The 21,781-nt window shown below is 41.3% G+C and overlaps 1 protein-coding gene across 1 annotated transcript in view; it reads right to left on the bottom strand.

Annotated features, from left to right (window-relative positions):
* uvrag (UV radiation resistance associated gene) overlaps positions 1-21,781 on the bottom strand; it is a 95,377-nt gene that overhangs the window by 34,766 nt on the left and 38,830 nt on the right. Inside the window, exon 13 of the mRNA XM_083985925.1 lies at positions 4,920-4,995. Within this exon, the coding sequence (XP_083842051.1) occupies positions 4,920-4,995 (76 nt within the window). The remainder of the gene's footprint in view (positions 1-4,919; positions 4,996-21,781) is intronic.

The following is a 21,781-nucleotide window of genomic DNA, read 5'->3' as shown; positions in this document are numbered from 1 at the left end:
AAGCCCAGACATTCCTTTAAAGCCTTTCTTAACTTCTCTTTGTCAAGCAAATCAACCTGAAGTGGCGACCTGGGACTGCATTAGCACCTGACATTCAGGGTGCTGCGAGAGCGGCCTTCCCCATCCTCGCCGCTGCTGCTGGCCGCCTGACATGTGGGCTAATGAAGGCAAAACTTCTCCCTCTGCCACATCAAAGCAGAGCCGACCTGCTGTGGCCGTTGTTCCTTCGCCAGCTTCCCTGTATCACTTTCAAACACAGCCACATGGGGAAATTTAATAAGAGATGGGACAGCTAATGTCTCCCACCCATGCTCCAGTCAGTCCGCAAAGTAGCCAATCAACCAGCCAGCCAGGTCTGCTGTGAAATCAAAACCTCTGCTTTGTATCACGGCGCCAGACACCAAACAAGCTGTGCCATGGCTGCATAGCTCGCATGATTCAACCATCGGGGCTATTAAAGAAAAATTAATAAGAGACATAAAAAGTTGGTGAATCATATCAGCAGTAGTTGGATTCATACAGCCAGTAAAGCAGGCATTACCTAATAAAGGCCCCAATAAATACACACAGTAGAACAGGACAGGAGTGAAACAAAGTTGATAAAGTAGTTGAGAATGACAAGGTTAAGGAATCCCGATTGGATTTAGACTTACATGCAGCATGAAAGAGCTGTGTTGACTGATTCCTTTCCCTGCCTTAACTCTCAAAATGTTGCACGTGTGAAGTGAGATCCAGGAAAAGTGCAAGATCAAACTCACGGGAGAACGGTTTAATGCAGGGGGAAAGAAATCAGCCAAACTAGGATGGGAAATTTTAGAATTTGGTGCGTTGTGTTTTATTGACTGTGACATGTTTACCGCTTCTTCACTTCTGAAACAATGGTCTATTATCACTATCATGTGGAGCCGGACTACTCATGTGGCGGCCGTGTTATACTGTTTCGGAGTCAACCTGATAACTCATCCTTAACATGGACATAGTCAGGCACACATGGAATACATAAGACGGCGCTTTGAATAAAAGCTGAAATTTCATCCTGTAAAAATACTGACGCTCCACTATGCAGTTTAAAAAGCGGGACGTGTTACTGTAGCTTACGGGAAAATAAGAAAAAAGAAACTGTTTTCCTCTTGGTGACCTTAGACTGAAGGCCGCCTGCAGCACGGTGTTACATTCAGTTTGCCATGCACACTGTCAGTCACTGAGATTTGCAGAAACAAGCCCCCACTTATGTACTGACAAATAAAGAAATATGCTCACAGTTTATTAATTCATCATTTCAAAGACTGCTGTTATACAGTTATCATGCACATATGCTCAGCTGAGTCACAGCTGATGGTTTACATCTGGTTTCAAAACCTTAAATTTGAATCTTTCTGCATTGGTTTCATGGACACAGGTGAAAACCTCCTGTTGTCTGGATCAAATTTTTCATCTATATATATTTCATCTGCACCAGATTCCTTTGAAGCACCTTATACATACTGTGTTTTTAGACGTAGCCAGTGAGACCATAAAAGATGTACAGTACTAATGCAGAACAATTAAATTCAACAGTATTCATTCAGATTATCTTTTTTATTTATTAAATGTTTTAATAGATTTATTAGGAAGCTAATTTAGGTACAGAGGCTTGAAGCCACTTGTAGGTCACTTCTATCAGTAGTCAAATCACACAGTGACCATACAGTTCAACATTAAATGGCTCTACGTGATAATGATAGTTGATGCAAGTTTGCATTAAGGTAAAATACATTTCAACCACATCTAATCAATATCTGTTCAAGCAGATTTTGAATTGGATTTATATTTGAATTTATTTTGCTGTCCAGCAGCCCTTTACTTGGACTCAAACAGCTGATCTGTGGTATCATCCAGCTTAGGTGTAAGAATATTAAAGTTAAAATATAGTGGGTATTTTGTAGGAGGCTAAAATACACCATGAGGTCTCCGTCCACAGCAGTGCATCGGTCAGCCAACCAAACTGGTGGTGAACCGACCAATTTCTAGTGCACCTCAAACGAGCCCACAGCGAATAACCTGAACTATCCCTTTAAGATCCATGAGTCTGAGTAATCTCAAAAGCTTACATCATGATGTGTGGTTTTGATTAAAAAATAAAAATAAAAGGATTAGAGTGGAGTTTACGTGACCTGATAAGGAGGAATATTCACAGAGATGTGAGTAGCTGACTTCAATAAGACTGCAACATGCGCATCCCAGCTGGGTTCATTACTATTGTGTGTCCCCTGGAAACAACTGCATTGTTATCTGTGGAGTGTGTTTGTCTACTTAGCATTGTGTGTGTGTGTATGTGCAGCACATGTGTTCACAAACTGTTTTCTTAATTTTCTTGTGTTTGTCTATTTGCATGTGTGTGACCTCTCTCAGCCACTGTACTTAGCTATTTTTAATGGCTTTAAAGGCAAAGTTAGTCTACATACTAAAGAGCATTAAAAATATTTCCCTTTCAGCTACACTGCAAATTTTTTTTGAAAGATTTTAGATATATCGCAGAGGTGCAAATGCATGCCCGTGTGCACATGTGAGAAATCTAGTGTGTGTATGTGTGCGCGCACTCAGTCTTGACAGTTATCGTAGAGTAAAATGAATCAAATGATTTTGACCTCAGTAGTTCAGTCCAGATAATATTTCACCTCAGAGTTGAGAGCACTTGGACTGACGAACAGAGATGGAATGAGTGTCAGACTCTCAGATGAGTTATGCAACGACATCCACTGAGCCAGAGCGGCACTATAGAGTAACAGCTGTGAATAATGGATTCCTTTTTGATTAATTACACAAAAATCCTTTTTACAGAAATACGACAAAATGTATTCTTTGAGATTGATTCAACAAGATCATTTGTTGTTTTCTTTGGTGCCGTGAGACAGCGCTTATTTTCATTTGCTTCCTGTTATTTTCTTATTTTTTTGGACTCTGGCTGAGAAGATGGCAGGCTCGGATACTGGCTAACAGCTTGTGGTCTGGTATTAGAGCTAAAACCACGCAAAGTGCAGTGGTTTGAAGTCAGCCACCTGCTAGCGCTAATTGGCCCACAGTCTCATTCAGTGAGAGAGGCCCTTCATTCCCAGGTGGACGAGGAAGAAAACAGGGAATGGAATGCAAATTGTTGAAAAGTCAGTGTTAAATGTCCGGGGGATGAATGGAAGGAGTCACCCAGGTCAACACATTAGGTGAACTTTAATAAGCATGAGTAGTTCAAGAGCTCAGCCCCTCCTGACTGTGTGACGTGTATGTGTTTGTGAGAGGAGTGGGAGAGAAAGCAGTTTAGAGGCATTACGTCTTCATCTGGTTGGCCAAAAGTGACCCACACAGATGGTACAGTAGTTAGATTTCATGTTAAAACTATGTGCAATTTCAAAAGCAACTTAAGGCCATGGCCGTAGCGCCCTGCTACGTACATCAGAAAATAAAGGTGTTAATAACCTGTTGTAATATGATTTAAAAGCAGGGGCAATGGGTCACATTTTTGTTCCCTCATGTAAAGCATTCACAGTGCAGTTGAAAACATTTCAAAGCCCTAACTTATTTGGCTTTTTATTAGCAAAAATCAAATATTGCTTTCATAAATACGTATTTTACTGAAGTGGAATCACACCTGCATACAAATGAAAGCTTTCTGGTTCCTTAGAATGAGTTGTTACAAGTAGTTAAAAATACGTAAGTGGGCAACTCCCCCTTTCCTGTCTATCTCACGTATGTATGTACTATCAAATAAAGGCAAAAAAAGCCAAAAAAACATTTTTTTAAACTGTCACCACTGTGTAGTGTGAGGAAGGACGGATGCACTGATGTTGCATTCAGGTGCAATCAGGCCGACGGCCGTCGGCAAGCCAACCGGATGTCATTTCACTCGGCGAGAGAAAGACGGTAAAACGTGGGTCAGGTAAACAATACGACATCACCATGACAACATATTGTCACGCCTGTATTGTTTTGCCTCGTGCTGGCGGACCACTTGTTTACATAGACGCTTGTTTATCCTGTTACATGCAGCGTCTGTCTGCCTGATTTCACATGAATGCAACATCAAGAATATGTTCAGATAATGCAACCGCACCGCTAGATGGGGGGAATTCCTACCTACTGTACTATACCTTTAATGTGACAGAAATAGTGTAATGTGCTGGGGAGGGGGGGGCCATTTAGCTCACTTGGTAGAGCTGCTGCCCCATGTTGAGGCTACAGTCCTCACTGCAGGCGTCCCCGGTTCGAATCCCGCATCAGGCAGCCCTTTCCTGCATGTCATTCCCCCTCTCTGCCTCCCCATTTCCTGTCTCTCTCTCCACTATACTATCAATTAAAGGCAATAGAAAGCCCCAAAAATATATTAAATATAATACCTCACTGTCAGTGAATCCTTACTTTGCTGAAAAAGTATTGTGTATTACAAAATAAGGTTGTATAATCTTGACAATTAGCAATCAAACATTTGCTAATCCCCGCTAAAGTCAAAGTAAAGCTGAGGCTGCAGCTAATGTCATTAGTTTTGCATCAGCACGATTACAAGTCCTGCTGAAGGAGACATCAGTGACATGTCTGAAACTACATGTATGGGTATGTGCATGTACATATATTTTAGTTTATTTTATGTTTATTTCTTTATTTTACTGTCTTTGTCCCACCTTTTTATTTATTTAGTTTTTTCTGTTACCATTAACTTTTTCTTTTTTTTTTTTAAATGTTTTTTCACTACAAAGTACATACATTTTGTGGGATTGCTCCAATGGCTAAAAAGGAACATGTGTAATGGAACAAGAATCAACGACTTGTGCAATCCTGCAATAAAGTATTAAAAAAATGTCTGAAACTAATTTTAATGACAATCCATCATTTAACCTGAGAATAACAAATGCTATAATCTGTGCACTGGATGTGTGTGTTCATATTTTTACCTGGGCAATGTTCTTGTTGAGTAAGTAGACCCCGTATTCGAAATGAAACCGCTCTCCTCTCGGATACAAGGGGAATCTGTGAGAGAAGGGAGGACAAGGAACATTTTGAACTGAACAGGAACAGGTACTTTACTTCATGTAATCCTTCATGGAAAAAAAAAATCTGAAAACAAAACTGTTAAGAGCCTTAAAACAAACACTCCCAAGCCAACTAAACACAGTCAATTCAACAACAGTATTATACGCATACTGCATATCATAATAAACCATAGGTGCAGGCATGTGAAAAACTCAATAATGCAGTGTGGAATTTGTTTGTTACTTTTTACTTTGAAGGATTTAAACAACTGTAACTCAATGGCTTTGATAACTCTTCCTGTTATTGAAAGTGCTCCTTCATGTAGCCAGTGGCGTTTACAGTACAGTGGGTAACACTTGCAGATGGTTGAAGAAGAAGCTGCCGGGGTCTGAGTCTCTGATCCCGGCCCACAGATGCCACCCTCTGTAGCTTGTTAAACTGAAATATCAAACAGGGGGCAGAGGCGTCCAACCAGCCTGTCCATCCGCCTCTCAGCAGGAACAAAGAGAACTTTTCCTTTCAGCGTGGTGGGAAAGTCCCTCCGGTGCCAGTCAGATGTCCTAGTTAGGACTGCACAGGGAGGATGGGTGGGGGGGGGGATAGCCCTGGGTGATGCTGGGGAAGGGTATGCCGACATCCAGAGTGGGAAAATTCTCTCTCGCTACCAGGAACTTAAGGCTGGACTCATCCCTTCCTGTCATTATGTGCTTATGTCTGCTGATCTCCCACTGAGGAGGATACAGTATATTGGGAAAGCAGCTCCACAGACTTGAGCAGGGGGCTTTGGTCAGACAAAACACACACACACACACACACACACGCGTGCGCACACAAACACACACCTGTTTGTGTCAACTGGTTATCTACATTCATATCTTCGCTCCCTGTCCAGACTCCATCTCTAAGTGCTTCACCTTAACCTTCAGTGTGACCTAAACATAATACCACTCTTAACCTGCCAATCAAAAAGTGAAATAGTGCTTTCAAAAAAAAAAGAAAGAAAAGGTGGCTGGGAAAATGTCTTCTTTTTTAGAGGCGTTTCACTGCTTATACATGAAGTTCACATCTGGTTTTTGTAAGAGCAAAAATCCCGATATCAAACATGTGAGATGTTACCAAGGTAACACACAACACACCGTAGACACAGCGTCCACGCAGTCGGTCAAATAAACAGCTGTTACTTTTTTGTTGCAACAGTTGTTTACGTCGAATGGAAACAAAGGGCGAAGAAATGTTATTGTAAAGATAAGCCTTTCCATCTGAAAACTGATTAATAAAGCGTGTGTCACCGTTGACGTCAAAACAACAGCACACAATTGTGTTTGGAGCGACACCTTGATGCATCTGTTTTACAGCAACCTCCATTCATCATAAAGTGCCATCTCTTTTCAATGAGCTGCTAAGTCTTTCATGTGACACCACTTTCATTTGTCACTACAGTCAGGTCTGTGAAAAAGGGCTGTTTTGTTCAGCTACTTTATCATGAAGAGACGGTTGGGAAAACTGATTCTAAAATGCGTGAGACACTCGCTTGAGTGTCAGATTGAATCTTTTCAGGTTGATTTACAGCTACAAACACTACATTTACAAGCTCAAAAACCTTTTTCACCCTGAATTTTTACCCTATTAACAGGAACACTGCAAAAACTCAAATATCTTACCAAGAATATTTGTCTTATTTCTAGTCAAAATGTCATTTCTAGTCAAAACTAATCTCATTATACTTAAAATAAGAAACACTGCATTAAAAAGTTGCTTGTTTTTACTTCTTTCAAGCATTTTTCACTTGAGACAAGTAGAAAAATCTGATCGTGGAGCACGTTTTTCTTTCTTACAAGCACAAAAAACTTTCTTTCATTGGCAGATTGTTCTACTTACTGTATTTCAAGTGAATATTTGTTTGAAACAAGTGAAAATTATCTAAAAAAACAAGTACATTTTTAGGTGATGAATCTTAGTTTAGACTAGAAATTAGACATTTTGACAAGAAAAAGGACAAATATTCTTGGAAAGATTTTGAGTTTTTGCACTGAAGAAAGATTACAAAAACAAAACAAGATGTGAGAAGATTACAACCAAAAAGTAGAGTAAGTAAAGTAAGTAATATCAAAACAAAATAAGCAGAACCATCGTTTTAATAATAATAATTAACTTACTGTATCCTAGTGTTAAATATTTATTCAATACATTGATTTTAAACATCCTTTTAAATTGAGTTCTAGTTGTACATGATTTGAATTCATTATCAAGGCTATTCCATAAATTTACTCCAATAACAGATATGCATTTGCCTTTAGTATTTGTCCTTTCTTTTGGTTTGTTTAAAATGAGATGATACTGGGACTCTCTAGTTGAGAACAGATCCTGTATGCAGGGTGGAAGTAGGTTGTTTAATGCTTTATAAGTTATTACAACAGTGTTTAAATTGACCAGGTCTTCAAATTTCAATGTATTGGTACTGATGAAGAGCGGATTGGTTGGTGCAAGGTAAATTAATCCTTATGGTGTATAATTCTAATGGTCTTTTCACCCTGAATGGAGCCCGTACGCTACAGTATATGACCCGTTCAGTGAGACAGGTGCCTCTGTTATTATAAGGCCGTGTTGGAAGGAGCAGAAGAGGTGGTCAGATGTGTGTACAGTACAGTATGTGCAGACACATGTCAAACGCTTTACACATGTGTGTGTGTGTGTGTGTACGTGGCTGTACTGTTGAGTATGTGCATCCGGCGTGCTTCCTTCCTTCCTTCCTGTCTGTGTGCCCCCTTGGGCTGGGTCATGGTCTTAATCCTGTATGGGGCTCTTCAACCCCTCTTACTCTGACCTGTAGGTGCCTGAGGCCACGAGAGGATACAGCAGAAATTACATATCCTCGGTGCCTTCGCTGCGCTGGATGCTACTGTCAACTGGGATCATGTTAACAGCTCCGCAACCCTGAAGGTTAATGTGCCGACTTAGATGTGCTTGTGACACGTTGAAGGCCACATTTGACTCAGATCCCGATGCTCTTAGAAAACGAAACTTTAATGACAGCATTTGCCTTTAAAAATTTGAAACTCAATAGTAACACATCTTAACTTATTTTAACTGTGTCTTTAATTTGGCTTTCATCTATTTCTTGCGAGGCCGGTTTGTCTGACCTGCGCTCACTGTAAACACCTCCTCAGTCACACATTGCACTGCGCGTAAACTCTTCACAGATGGAGATCATTCTAGGCTTCGAATGAATTCTAACAGGATGCTGCTGCAAACACTAGTAAGTAAGTAAAAAAAAAAGTGAGACGCTGTGCCCTGAGGGCCACACAGCCAGCCTCTTGTTGGTCCTCCATATCCCCGACATGCAGCCGGGGCCCCATGGAGAAAAGCGACATGCCAGAGGTCATATCTCAGCACTAGGAAATAACTAACACAGAGAGGAAGAACAACACAACAAGCATTCCCAATATCACTTCCCCACGCACAGATAGGATTTGTCTACTGATGAACACGCTCGAAAAGCAAAACAGAGCCACTTCCAACACACACACACACACACACACACACGAAAACACACTACGGGCTCCGTCACAGTCAAGTGATTAATGGCCGCTGTCCACTGTGTCTGAAATCACACTGGAGAGACTCTGGTTCACCAAACACCAGGAATTCCTCCCGGCGATGTCCAGCAAAGTCAAACATATTATTTCACAGCAGTAGAGAAGGAGGAGGAGGAGGAGGAGGAAGAGGAGGAGGAGGAGGAGGAGGAGGAGGGAGGACGTCTGATGATGGAGGAGAGGGAGACGGTACCAAATGAGTATGAGAATCACCTAGAGACATTTTATTATTCTATATTAAGTTATCTGCACAGGATTACCCCACTGAGATTAAAGGGATAGTTCAACATTTTGGCAAATTGGCCCATTGCCATAATCCCTATAGTTTTAGCACTAGGTTCATTACCTTTAACTGTCGGTGCAAGCTATTTTTAGAACGGCGGAGCAGAGCCGTGAGCTGCTCAGAGCTGCGCTACGGAGGCTAATGGGATTTCTTGGTTTCCCTCATCAAACTCATCAAATACACAATCCAACAACTCCAAAACGCTCTGGTGGACAAGTTGTGACCTGCACATTCACCACACTATGAGATAATAACGGAACGTTACCAGACAGAGTTGTTTTAGAGGTAAATACAGAGACTGCTTGATGAAAAACTGTCCCTGAAGGCAACGCACATCAGTGGTTTTGCATGAATTTCCCTCTAAAACAACTCTGTCTGGTAACGTTCTGTTATTATCTCATAGCGTGGTGAATGTGCAGGTCACAACTTGTCCACCAGAGCGTTTTGGAGTTGTTTGATTGTGTATTTGATAAGTTTGATGAAGGAAACCAAGAAATCCCATGAGCCTCCGTAGCGTAGCTCTGAGCAGCTCGCGGCTCTGCTCCACCGTTCTAAAAATAGCTTGCACAATTATGTGGAGGCAAAAGTTTGCTTCCATGGTGAGGAAGTAAAGACAGCAATAAGTCTTACTGAGATTTATAGAATTTATTACAAAATATCAGATCAGATTATTATGAACAACCAGCAATAGTCATCAATGAACATCAAGGAGATTCTGAGACCAAGGCCCAATCCCATTTCACCCCTTGGCCCTACCACTTACCCCTACCCCTCCGTTTTGCGCGTTCACGTGTAGGGGTAGGGGTGTCCCAATCCCCGTTAGGACAGAGGGGTAGGGGGAAGTGGTAGGGCTACATAGCCCTCCAAACGGAGGGGTATGAAAAGTTTCCCAGAATGCATCTTGCGGCAGCCGGCAGCGGTGGCTGTAAAACGAAAAGCTGTTTTATTTCTCACTGTAGCGCGGTTATTACGTCACTTTATTAAGTTTTAATATTTTTTCTTGCGAGAAAGTAACTATTTAGGTCCCAAATGTGCGGTTAGTTTATCCAAATGGCGGCGGGTTAGAAGTTTGCTCCGACGATTTTTCGGAGAAGTGAAGCTCCAGGAGGAGCGGCTCCTCACAGAGACAGCAGCCGGTCTGCAGCGCTGCTCCACCGGCCAAATTACGTCCTCGTCCCGGTCCCGCCGGGAGAGAAGGCGGTCGTTAATTAACTTATCCGCGGGTTTTTAGAGGTTTACCACCAGCATGTTAAATTCTTTTCAGCATTTAAAGGGATAGTTCAACATTTTGGCAAATTGGCCCATTGCCATAATCCCTATAGTCATAGCAGTAGGTTCGTTACCTTTATTTGTCGGTGTAAGCTATTTTTAGAACGGAGGAGCGGAGCGGCAGGCTGTTCAGAGCTACACTATGGAGGCTAATGGAATTTCTTGGTTTCCCTCATCAAACTCATCAAATACAAAATCCCAAAACTCCAAAACGCTTTCGTGGACAAGTTGTGAGCTGCACAATCACCACGCTTTGAGATAATAATAGAACGTTACGAGACAGAGTTGTTTTAGAGGTAAATTCATGCAAAACCGCTGATGCGCGTTGCGTTCAGGGACAGTTTTGTTGAAGGGGTGTCCCAATTCGGTTGACTTTCTACCCCTACCCCTTGTAGCTCCGTTTCAAGGGGCGAGGGGCAAGGGGTAGGGGAAGGGGTAGGGGTAAAAAAGAGAAATGCGATTGGGCCCAAGTCTCGCTATTCGGCCGAATAGGGTGCAGTGTCTGTCAACTAGGGGTCTCGAGACACTGGACCCAGAGCAACGATAGCGTCAGACTTTTATACACTGATGGTCACGTACACATGTTTGTCCAGACAGTTCAACCGGTGCAAGTACACAGTATGTCTCGAACTCACAGAACGCTAAACATTACTGTAGGTAGGTTCAGAGAGGTTCATACTTGTTTGTTCAACAAGGACAGTCTGGTTAAAGGGTAAGTTGCTAGATTTATTACATCTCATAACTCATCAGGACAGAAACCAAGTTTCCCATTACAAATTAAAGGTAAACAAACCTACTGCTATGACTATAGCGATTATAGCAGGGGGCCAATTTGCCAAAATGTTGAACTATCCCTTTAAGAACCTTTCAAATGAGACTTTACAGAGAAGATAAACTGTCATACAGCAAATGCAACAAGTCAGAATGAAGCATAAAGCTCTGGGGGGGCTTGGGGACAAATAGCCATTGCTATCACTTTTTTTGCTTTGAGTGTATAAATGCTGGTGGTACAGTTTGTGCTAGGAAGAGACATAAGGAAGCAGAGTAAGATGAGACAGAACGCCATCTTTAATCACTCAGCCAGCGGCGGCGGCATAAACTGAAGCAGCCCTCTACGCTAAACAGGATGAAATAAATTACAGTCCTGAAGGAATATGCATGCCTAAATCAGTAACCGGTCAGTCCATCAGGATGGAGGGTCCAGAGTAAACAGAAACAAACAAGAGAGAATCACACACAGCTTGGAGACGTTTTGTTTGTGGCACCAATTGTGCTTTCTCACCGGATTGCAACAATTTGTTTTTTGTGTTGTTTGCAAAATGAGGTCATGGTAACTTCTTCACCTCTTTTACCTCGTGCACGATATTGTTGGGTCTTGTATTTAATTTTGTTGTACATTTAAATCAAAATCAAATAATTTCTATCTCGGCAGCGCTCCTTGTATTTCCTCACTCCGCCTTAATCACGACGTTTCCTCCATCAGCACATCCCTGTCCTGCTCCGCTCAGTGGCAGCTCTGTTGAAGGGTCATGTCTGCGAAACTAACACAGCAAACGCAATATGACAGGCCCCATAATCAACACACCCACTCACTTTAGCATCCATTTAGAAGACTGATTACTGAAACATGAAGGCTGCTTTCATTTAGCTAATATTTAACTCTCTCATGCACTGGACAAAAAGATGACGAAGAAATGACAGTGAGTTAAGAGCAGAAGTAAATCTGTCACAAAAAAAGTAAATCACCCTTCTGTTTTCTCAGCACAGGAGAGTTGACGTGCGAGTAAAATATGTAATTAATAAGCGCGGAGCCATGAAACTATAAAAAAAAAAACAAAAGCTGACAACATCTGACAGGAAAGTCCCCTGTCTTTATGAGAGAGAATATGTACACCCCCAGCCTGCCAGCTCTGCTCTTTAACTGCAGGGTCTAGACACCCATTCTCCACACAGACAACCTTCAAATATAGAGGAGGGACTCTTGTTAAAAGGAGGAAACAACCATTAAACACACATACAGCTACAATAATGAGATCAAGAAACAGTTCATCAAACTTTCTTCCTGTCCAATCTTTTAAAAAAAATTGCTCCCGGCCCTGTCTTCTGCCCTGTTGAGGGATCTTGTAATGGCAGGATGAGTTATGTTTCTTTCCTCTCCACCAGCACCACTGTCTACATGTATCTATACCGTCTCCTTGGGCTGAAGCTCGGGGGGCCTCCTCAGGGGCGATGTCTTTTATTGCCTCTGGTTAAAATGGCCATATTTGTGAGCTATTTTGTGCAAAGAGAAAAGGTAGGCGTTACTATGGCCAAAACACTCCAGTTAAAGCTTCACACATGCATTTGGCTTTGTACAGTACACACACAGCCTGTTTGAAAACACTATTTCTTTCTGAAGTTACAACACTGACAGAAGGATATGAGTTTACCTCAGCTCTGTTGCAGCCCTGATAAAAGCCAACTAGTAGAGCAACAAGGCCACAAGGTCAATGGGTGCTTCTTGTGCAAACTAGACAGCCTGTATGTTTAAGCGTGCTCCAGTATATTAGCCTCCTCTCGGGCCCATTGTACTGTATTAAATGGAGGACGCAGACCTGCAAGTGGGTGGTCGCACACGGCGTTACTGAGCTTCATGAGAATATGGTGGGAAGACTTCTAGTGACTGGCTGACCTGCTGTAATGTACACACAGGCTGAAGGCTCCACATGTGTTGGCTTCCCTGTTTAGACATCCTAATTAATACTCCAAATGTGCAAAACAACAGTTGTGCACATGGCGCAGATGAGGCTTGGCCAGCGCTTAGTGCTTACACCCCTGCTTTAATGGTGGTGGTGGTGGTGGTGGTGGTATGGGGGGGCCGGGACGGTGAGTTTCACAACGTCTTTAATGTGCAATTTCAAACGGCACGGCACCATAAATCACCCGGACCTGCTTTTTAAAACAACACCTGCCTTGCAACTGTCAAGACTCTAATGGCAGAGGTTACTATATAAATCACGGCGAGCTGTAATTTTCAATATCTGAGAAATGATTACACTGAGCATCTGTCAGTGAATGCTATTTTAATGACCGCTGCTGCACTTAAGACCCCAGTATAACCGTTTCGCCATCTTGGTCTCTGCCGTTAAAGTGTCTCCTGAGTGATGTGGCGGTTGCTCGCTCTGTCACACTGGGTTTTCATCACAGCTCTTAAGAATATCCAGCGATGCACTGACCCCGGTTCCCAGCCCCCACACGCTAATTTTTTCTCTTTTTTGTTTCTCTTTTGTTTTGTTCCATTGTTTTAATCTCAAACAGAGTTGGAGATGAGTGGCTCAATCAGACCGGCGACTCCACACAATATTCAGAAATCCAACTTAGTCAAAGCTCTTTAACCCGGTGCCAGTAGAAACACCTATTTAGCATAATTATTCACGCAGCAGTCTCTGTTTTGAAGACAAGGCTAAGAGTGTGCAGCGAGTTTAATGTAGTCATGCTCATATTGACAATTCTAACATTCAGATGCTGAATAGGCCTGAACTTTCCCATGTTTAGCAATTTCAGCAATCTAAAATGTGGTAATTACTACAAAATACAAAGTTCAACTGAGGTTGAATGATCCGTTTATCAGGTATTTGATCATTAAATTCTCAAAAATGAGACCTGACAATGGCACCGAGGTTCTACAACGCGTCCTTTATGACAGCTTGGGAACACCAAGGAGCATTCACCCACGGGGAATCAGGAGTGTTTGTGCCAATCCCTCAAAACATTGTTGAGATGTTTTAAAAACGGTCCACTGACCAACAGACAGACCAACAGGCGCGATGCCGCCTTAAGAGTGACGACTGTAAAATCCATTTATCAATATTTGAACAAGTAAACAATAGTATTGAATGTTCTCCGCTGGCAGGGCCATTGCTCACAACCTACAGCACCCTCAAGAAAGCTATTGAGCCCAGATGCTTCTTGTTATCTTTTTAATGAAGTATGGTCAAAGACTGCACAACAGCGGGGCTCCGAGATGAAGGGCTGCTCATGGAACTAACCTGTCAACGTAGAAGAGACTCCTTGACTTCTCCAGAGCTATTATAAACATACCATTACTGCCATTGTCCTTGAGTTTTTTTGTTGGGTTTTTTTTTTTGCAGAAAACCTCAAAAAGACAAGTAAACATTCTGTCCAGTCCCGGGGTGTCTTTGTAGTTGACATACAGACCTAAATAATGAGCCATTTGTTCAAATTTGATTAAAGCTGTCTGGCTTTCATACTGACTGCCTCTGTCATCTTCTCTATGAAAAATACAATAACTATGTAACTGAACCACTACCTAATATGTGCATATAATACTGCTTAGATAACAATATCCTTTCTGCAATGCTGGACAATGAGAAGTCTCTTATAGAAACCACTGGGGTGTCATTAAAAGTCTAATATTTTATGGAGAAAACAACAAAGGATATTATTATTGTGTCCACAACCATAACCATCTTTAGTTTCCGTTCACTGCGAGGAAGCGATATAGATAATATTATAACATAAAGCACATTTAAAGAAGGAAAAGTCTATTGGGCACAATACACATTGCACAATATCGCTAAAAAGAAATTTAACATGTCACAAAGCCCTTGTGAATCTGAATGGCTGGACCACAGAGGTGATGGAGAGTATTCCCACTTGTATTTGGTTAAATTAACTCTTTAACTACTCATGCTGGGAGACTAAAAAAGCAAACTCTGCTTTTGTGTATTTTTCCATAATACAGATTGAACAGGATGTGTAACCTGCCCTGCAGCCTCACACGGCTTTTCCCCTTCACTGCCATGCAACCATATAGGCAGGACGGGGTAAGTTGGGGTGTAATTCCCCCTCTCCTCCTATGCACATGGTCCATGTTAAGAGACATGAAACCGCTGAAGCCCCGGAACAATAACCTCTTTTCTTGGAGCTCACAGGTTCCTCTCATCTTAAGCTGGCCTCTCTCCCCTGGCATTCAAGTTCAGTGCCTCCACCAACATTTTCTTTTGTGACTGAACCAAGCAGTGATGTGTAAATCCCACTTACATCCGTTTTTTTTTTTTTTTTACTTTAACCAATGACAGAGAAGAGAAATAAAATGAAAAAAAAGAGAAAAGAAAAACTGATTTGCTTCAATACTTTGGGCAAAAGACTATATGAGGCAGCGCTCGCTTTTTAATGGCTGGGTTCTGGTCTCAATCAAACGCTGGACATCTGGATCGTATCTCCCTACCTCGCCCCCCCACCCCATGCAATCAGAAACACTGGAACTGTGCTCTCCACGGGACAAAATGTGGGAGCAACATGTCGTTAGAGTCCACTGATTTCAGAGAACATCTCTGAAAAGGAGGATGATGATGTGGAGATGCCAAAAAGTGAGAAAAAAAAAAACTATAATGAGGGCCAAACAGACCAGTCATCTCTCACACTTTACTTTCAAACATTATTCCGGGACCGGTTTCAAAACCTGGTCTGTGCCCAAGTGCCGGAGGGTGACACAGTTCAGACCAACATATGGCAAAATATCATACAATATGAAATAATGCAGGCTTTATTCTAACCCCCACCTCCTAACACCAGGTGGAAAAGAACAAAGTGATATTAACCAAAGTCAAAAGGTGAAATATTTTATTATTTTCATATTTCACATTCATAGTTTTTTCCACTACAGACAGAACGTCTTTGTTTGTTACGCTGTAATTTGTATTTAACAGATTCTAAATTTGATAGTAACTGGAGCAAATACTGTAGTTAGGAACTGCTACTGAAATCTGGATATACACTAGCTACTGCAGCGAAAGCCACAGGACTCGACTTAAAAGGGACTGGAGATCTAAAAAAAAAAGAGAGCAAAAGGTTTCATCGGGTTCCAAAAGTGAGGTCAGGACAATTACCATTCAACGGGGGCCTACGGTGCAACACACAACTAAACCAACCATCAGGTTCCTGTGCATGCCATTATAATTGACCGACTGCTTGCTAATCCTACCACACTTTGAGGAACTGATCCCGAGCCACCTCACTTATCACCGCCGGCTGCCTCTTTCCGACACTTTAATCACCCCCTTTTTTTGTACACATTTAGAGCACAGCTAGTTGCTTTCCGTCTCCCCACACATCATTTTGCAGTGTGTGTCTTGCATGCGGCCCGCTGGGACCTCAGGGGTCATAAACATGTGGAGGGGGGGGGGCGGTTAAAAGTTTGCTGGAGTGTTTGACTCGGGGTAACACACCAGGGCGCTGCTGATTGTTGTGCAGTCACACAGTCTACAGGTTTATTTTTTCGTTGCTGGACGCTGGGATAAATATCCTGCATGGTATAGGACTGGAGATGGATAAAGTGGCTCCCAGTGAGCCGCTCCAGCTGTTGTCATAATATAATCACCCATAGAGAAGAGATGGCCACTCACTCACTGTGTTGTCCGATAATGTCTCTTTTCTCACACACTTTCTCCCAGCTGTTTTTCTTCTTTAGTATGACAGATGAGGATGTGAAAGTGTCAGGACTTATTTGCACATGATTCCCATGTGCCCGCCCGGACTGAGGAGAAGCAGTGACTTCTTTTGGAAAACAGTTGAATGGGTAAACACGAGGACTTGTTGTCGACCCTGATACTACGGTTACACTCATGGTTGGCTGCACCACTGGGCACAGGTGGGGAACCGACACAAAGAGGACGATGATGATGATGAGGGCTTCTGGCCTGCAGACCTGTTACAACAACCTGATTTGACACCAACATGTGGCCTGCATCTCCTCTCTTCCCAATTTAAATAATTCACTACCCTGAGCCGACATCAGGCTCCAAACGATCCACAACTTCATGGCAGACAAGCTTGGCACTCAAAATAAAAGGCACAAAAAAGGGCCCACAAGTGCTTCCAGAGAGAGGACACCTTTGTTCAGTTTCCAACCAATAGTCACTCCATAAAAATGTGTCAAAATACTTTAAACAAGTATAAAACCGGAGTGAAAAAAAAAATAGATAAAGAAAAAAAAAAGCGTGAAATACTCTGCTGATATCAACAAGGACATGCTGTGAAGAGCTGGCAAGTGCAAGCTTGACTTTAATCTTTATTCTCCTCTTTCAATGCCTTTGAACTTAGTATAGTATTCACTTGCACTAAGGGGGCAATCATATTCCACCATGGCTATTAGCAAAGCAACACTGATGATTATAACATAATCTTCTCAACTCTCTCTCACTTATTGAAAGGGGTCTTGCACGTGTGGAATGCTGATGTGTACTGTATGTAAGGTGCATACCTGAGTACTACGTGTGCCCCGAGCGTGCAATTATATTGCAGCAGGCTTTTTAATTCTGACTTGATACATAGTTACAAGACCATAACATGTACAAATAATAATTTCATTACATTGTCTTGGGTTGTAATTACAGTGGTTGTACAGTTCAGCACTTATACAAACGACCATGACAAATCCCCAGGGGAGATTAAACTGTCAGTTTATCATTTGCTGCTCTCTATCTCGACATAGGACTTTTTTTTTTGTTATATTTGTAGTTAATAATGCTTGATTCAACAAAAGAGATATCACGATGTGAAGATAGGAAGTAAAGTGTTTAGAGCCTGAGGGTGTGATAGAGACACGGACGGACGCATAATGGGCTGAGTGATTTACAGTTTCAACAGAGCTTTATTATACACTCTCTGAATACCAGAGTAAATTGAAAAAAGGGGGATTTTAAGAAGCTGTTACCATGGCTCAAACAAAACAGCTCCAGAAGACAGCACCTCCTGTCCAAGCATCTATACTGAGGTTCATCAGTGACGTGGGTGGTGGTGTACCCAATCTGAACATTTCATGTTTAGATGTGTCTCAGACTCAGAGGCCAAACCCCAGACAGCATTGATGCAGCTGTGAAGATCAAAATGTCAGCTACCAGACAGCACTGCATTCAAATAAAAATGAATTCTCAACAATAGGCTAATACAATCTAAAGAGGAATAATTACTTTGGTGAGGAATTTAATATTAAAGGCTGAAGTCCATCACATGACTATTAGGTTAGAGAAGTCGGAGGTCTCAACATCACATAATGTCATAAAAACATAACACTGTCCAGTTTAACACAGCTAAAACTACAGTACAAGACCAAACATCAAAGCAATAAATGAGACGAATGAAAATCTAAAACTGTACAAAATACCGTGTGTTAACACTACTGAATGTCAGGTTCAAAAATAGTTAATTTGGAGTGTAGCTGTGTGCAATAGTTGTCATTTTCCCAGCCCCCACATTAATAAAAAGTAAATATTAAACAGTAAATAGTAAATCTGTGCATTTCAGGCACCTGGTGTGTCTTAAGTATAAATCTCTACAGAGAAGCTTTTTTTTCTTACTACTGCCTTACTGCTCTTACAGTGATTTAATGAATCACCTAAATTCCACAGTTTCCTGACAAACTGAAAACGTATTCACACCTTTGTTCTTTGTTTTCTATGTAATAAGTATGTGTCGTTTTGCAGTTGGTTTGTATTGTCACTTATGAAAATGAAAAGACCCCAGGAAGAATAGCTGCTGCCTTGCAAAAGCTAATGAGGATCTTAATAAACCAAACCAAAACCTCTCATCATCATATCAGGGACTACGGATGGAAAGTAGCTGCTAAATCTGGTACAAAGCATCTTCTCTCATTTCGAGACTAATGTTATTTTGTACATTATTCCTGATACAAATAAACATATTAAACTATCACATTACATATTTCACACATCAAAGTGAGAATGGTGATGGCTCTGTGATTGGTTTAATGGAGGTTGCACCCAAAAAGCTGCCATGAATAAGCAAGAGAACGCCTTTTGAAGGGGAGGGGTGTAGTGACAGTTTTTTTCCACCAGTAAAATGCATAAAAGACATGGATGGACACATCTTAAATGTGCTTGCACCACACACTTCAGACCATGTGCTCAGAGTTAAACTATATAGAAACAAAGAAGAATAGGGCAGAGCATGTACATTGATTATGGTTCTGGGCAACGGTTTGGGGAAAAGTGAATTTAGATGGTGTTGGGTGACAAAACAGTTTCCAAATAAATAATGCCCTGTAGGATTTTAAAGAAATGAGCACATGAGATGCCCATGTTTTGATATTTTATCCAGTCCAGTCTGAGTCCCCGTGGAAATGATCTGTTTTTGCTTATGGACAAAAAAGCTGCAGCCACCACCAGCTGATGGAAGACAGGATACTGCAGCAGAGGGGTGAGACCAAGATAAATATAATCCCTCCGCACTGTGGAAAAAACCAAACTACTGTTACTTACTGCAGTCACTGTAACCTAAGACCACTGTCACCCTGACCTCAACAGGTAGCTGAAAAATATTGGACAGGTCCATCAGACGACACTTCATTGATACCGTCTCTGCTGAGAAAACAATGGAGATCTTTTTTCAAGAAGTTACTCTGCATAAATAAATTCACATTAATGAGTGTTAAAGATATACACTTGGTAAAATCTCAAGTGACAGTTAGTATTATTATTATCAAAAGAAAGAATCAATGCCAACTCGACTGAAACACCCTATTTACAGATTTATCTCACATTTATTCTTGGAAAGCTTTGACTTTGGAGCTACTTTGGCCATTTCCAAGTGGATTACCTAAAACACTAAGTGGTTTACGCCACTCTGCAGTTCTGTCTCACACATGCATGGTGCAATTATATCACTGGATTTATGATCTGTTGAAAATATAGGACCTCAAAGAGAATAAAAGTATAACAAGGCTGGCAGTTCATTGACTACAATATTCCTCATCTTCAAAATCTGGCAGCAGAGTTACTTGATGTGGTTTTGACAAATTACTACAAGTCATAGTTTCTGCTGGAGCGCAGCAGGAAGACGCTCTGCCACTACTTCTATCCATATGAAGAAATAACGGCATGGATGTTTTGAATACAGCTTCATTTGCCCGTTCTTGCTGAAGTGTTGCTGCGTTACTCGGTTCGGGTCACTTCGTCACTTTCCAGTTTATTCACAGTCAGAGCCAGTTTTGTTTCCAGCACACTTACATAATGGACATCTAGTGGACCATTCGGAGATATTCACCGAATCTGACGAAATGTGTAGCGAATTAGAATCATTTACTCCACCTTTTAATGCGGCTTTCATCTTATGGCCCATCTTTTTCCAGCGAGTATTCAAATTAGGGTCAAGGTTTTAGAGGACACCACATTCTTTTCAACAGATGCAACAATGCAAATTTTCCAAACTGTCAGATAGTAGGCAGCTGTTCGCAAAATTGAAAATAGCTGGAGTGAGAAACGCTTCAGCCTCGCACACACCCAGCCAACGAGACAGACGGGATCAGGTGACATGAGCACAGTCACAGGGATTTGCTACGAAATCAAAAAGATCATATGGCATCCGACTACAGAAATTCTTTCACACAAAAAAACTAACTATTGAATAAATATAAAACACATTTTTAGTGTTCCTCAATCTTCAAGAAAAGGCTTGAAAGTACGCAGAGACAGGTTCGAAAGAGCAGAACGGGCTCTGGGAGAAATCAAGGAAGAAGAACGACGGTAAATGTTTTGACACAAAACAAATACGAGTTTATATATTGCATGTTTTTATATTTAATTTGGTGTTGTCCAAAACCCACATAATGAAAAGAGACAGAGCACATTACCAACACTTGGCTGGCAATGAGGGAAAAGTTGGAAGAAAAAACAAGAAATGGGTTCCTAGCAATTAGTCTGCAAAGATTAATAGTTTTCTAACTGAAATTTGTATTTTGAGCTCAAAATGTTGCAGTTTTTTTTTTTTTTTTTATGTATTATATTCAAAATGCTTTTTAAGGGAGCAATCTGGTGTTGCACAATGTAAGTCTGAATGTGAACAGTTATTTATCAACCTAGTGCTGAAATGTGATGATTGAACTGTTCACAGAGGGACTACCATTGTGCAATACAGGATCACACCTTTAAAAGGTTTTAACTGAGAAACATGCCAGGCTCAAATTGATGTTTTTCAGTTGCAGTTGCAGTCCACACTCTGACATGTTGTTTAATTCAAAAATATAATCATTTACAGATATTGGTAAGGTGATAAAGATGTGTTAACATTCCTTGAGGTAAGCTGAGGAATATCTTCACTGCAATCAAATATTCATTTTAAGTTTGTTTAAAAGCTCTTATTCACATTGATTTCCCTCATGCATTTAGTTTGTGTCCCTTGGATGAACCAGAGCTTTATATATATAAAAAAAAAAGAGGATAGTGCTTTGTTGAGAACTAATGTGGTCCTAACACTAAATGACTTGCACAGCTTGTTTCATGTTCACAACGCTCCATGCCACAGTCTGCACACAGCCGTGAAAACAGAGCCCCTAATCTGAACATCAGTACATGTGATCCAAATATTTTGGGGAAGTGGAACTAATCAGAGAGTCCACACAAGGCTGAGTGAGAGCTCTAGCAGAGCTTAATATCAGCCACAAGAGAGTCATTAATTAAAAAGGAACACATCTACACTAAGTATTACAATGTGCTATTTGTACAGCAAGGTAGATGGACTTTGCAAAACTCATATGTGAGCATTTTTTCGCTGGAAGAGAGATGGATGTGGATAGTTGGAAATGAGATGTCTTGGTGTTTTCTGTGTCATGTTTTAAGCT

Source organism: Trachurus trachurus (assembly GCF_905171665.1).
Source record: "Trachurus trachurus genome assembly, chromosome: 14".
Classification (NCBI taxonomy): Eukaryota; Metazoa; Chordata; class Actinopteri; order Carangiformes; family Carangidae; genus Trachurus; species Trachurus trachurus.
Note: the sequence above shows the minus strand (reverse complement) of the source record. Positions and strands in the feature narration are given on the sequence as shown.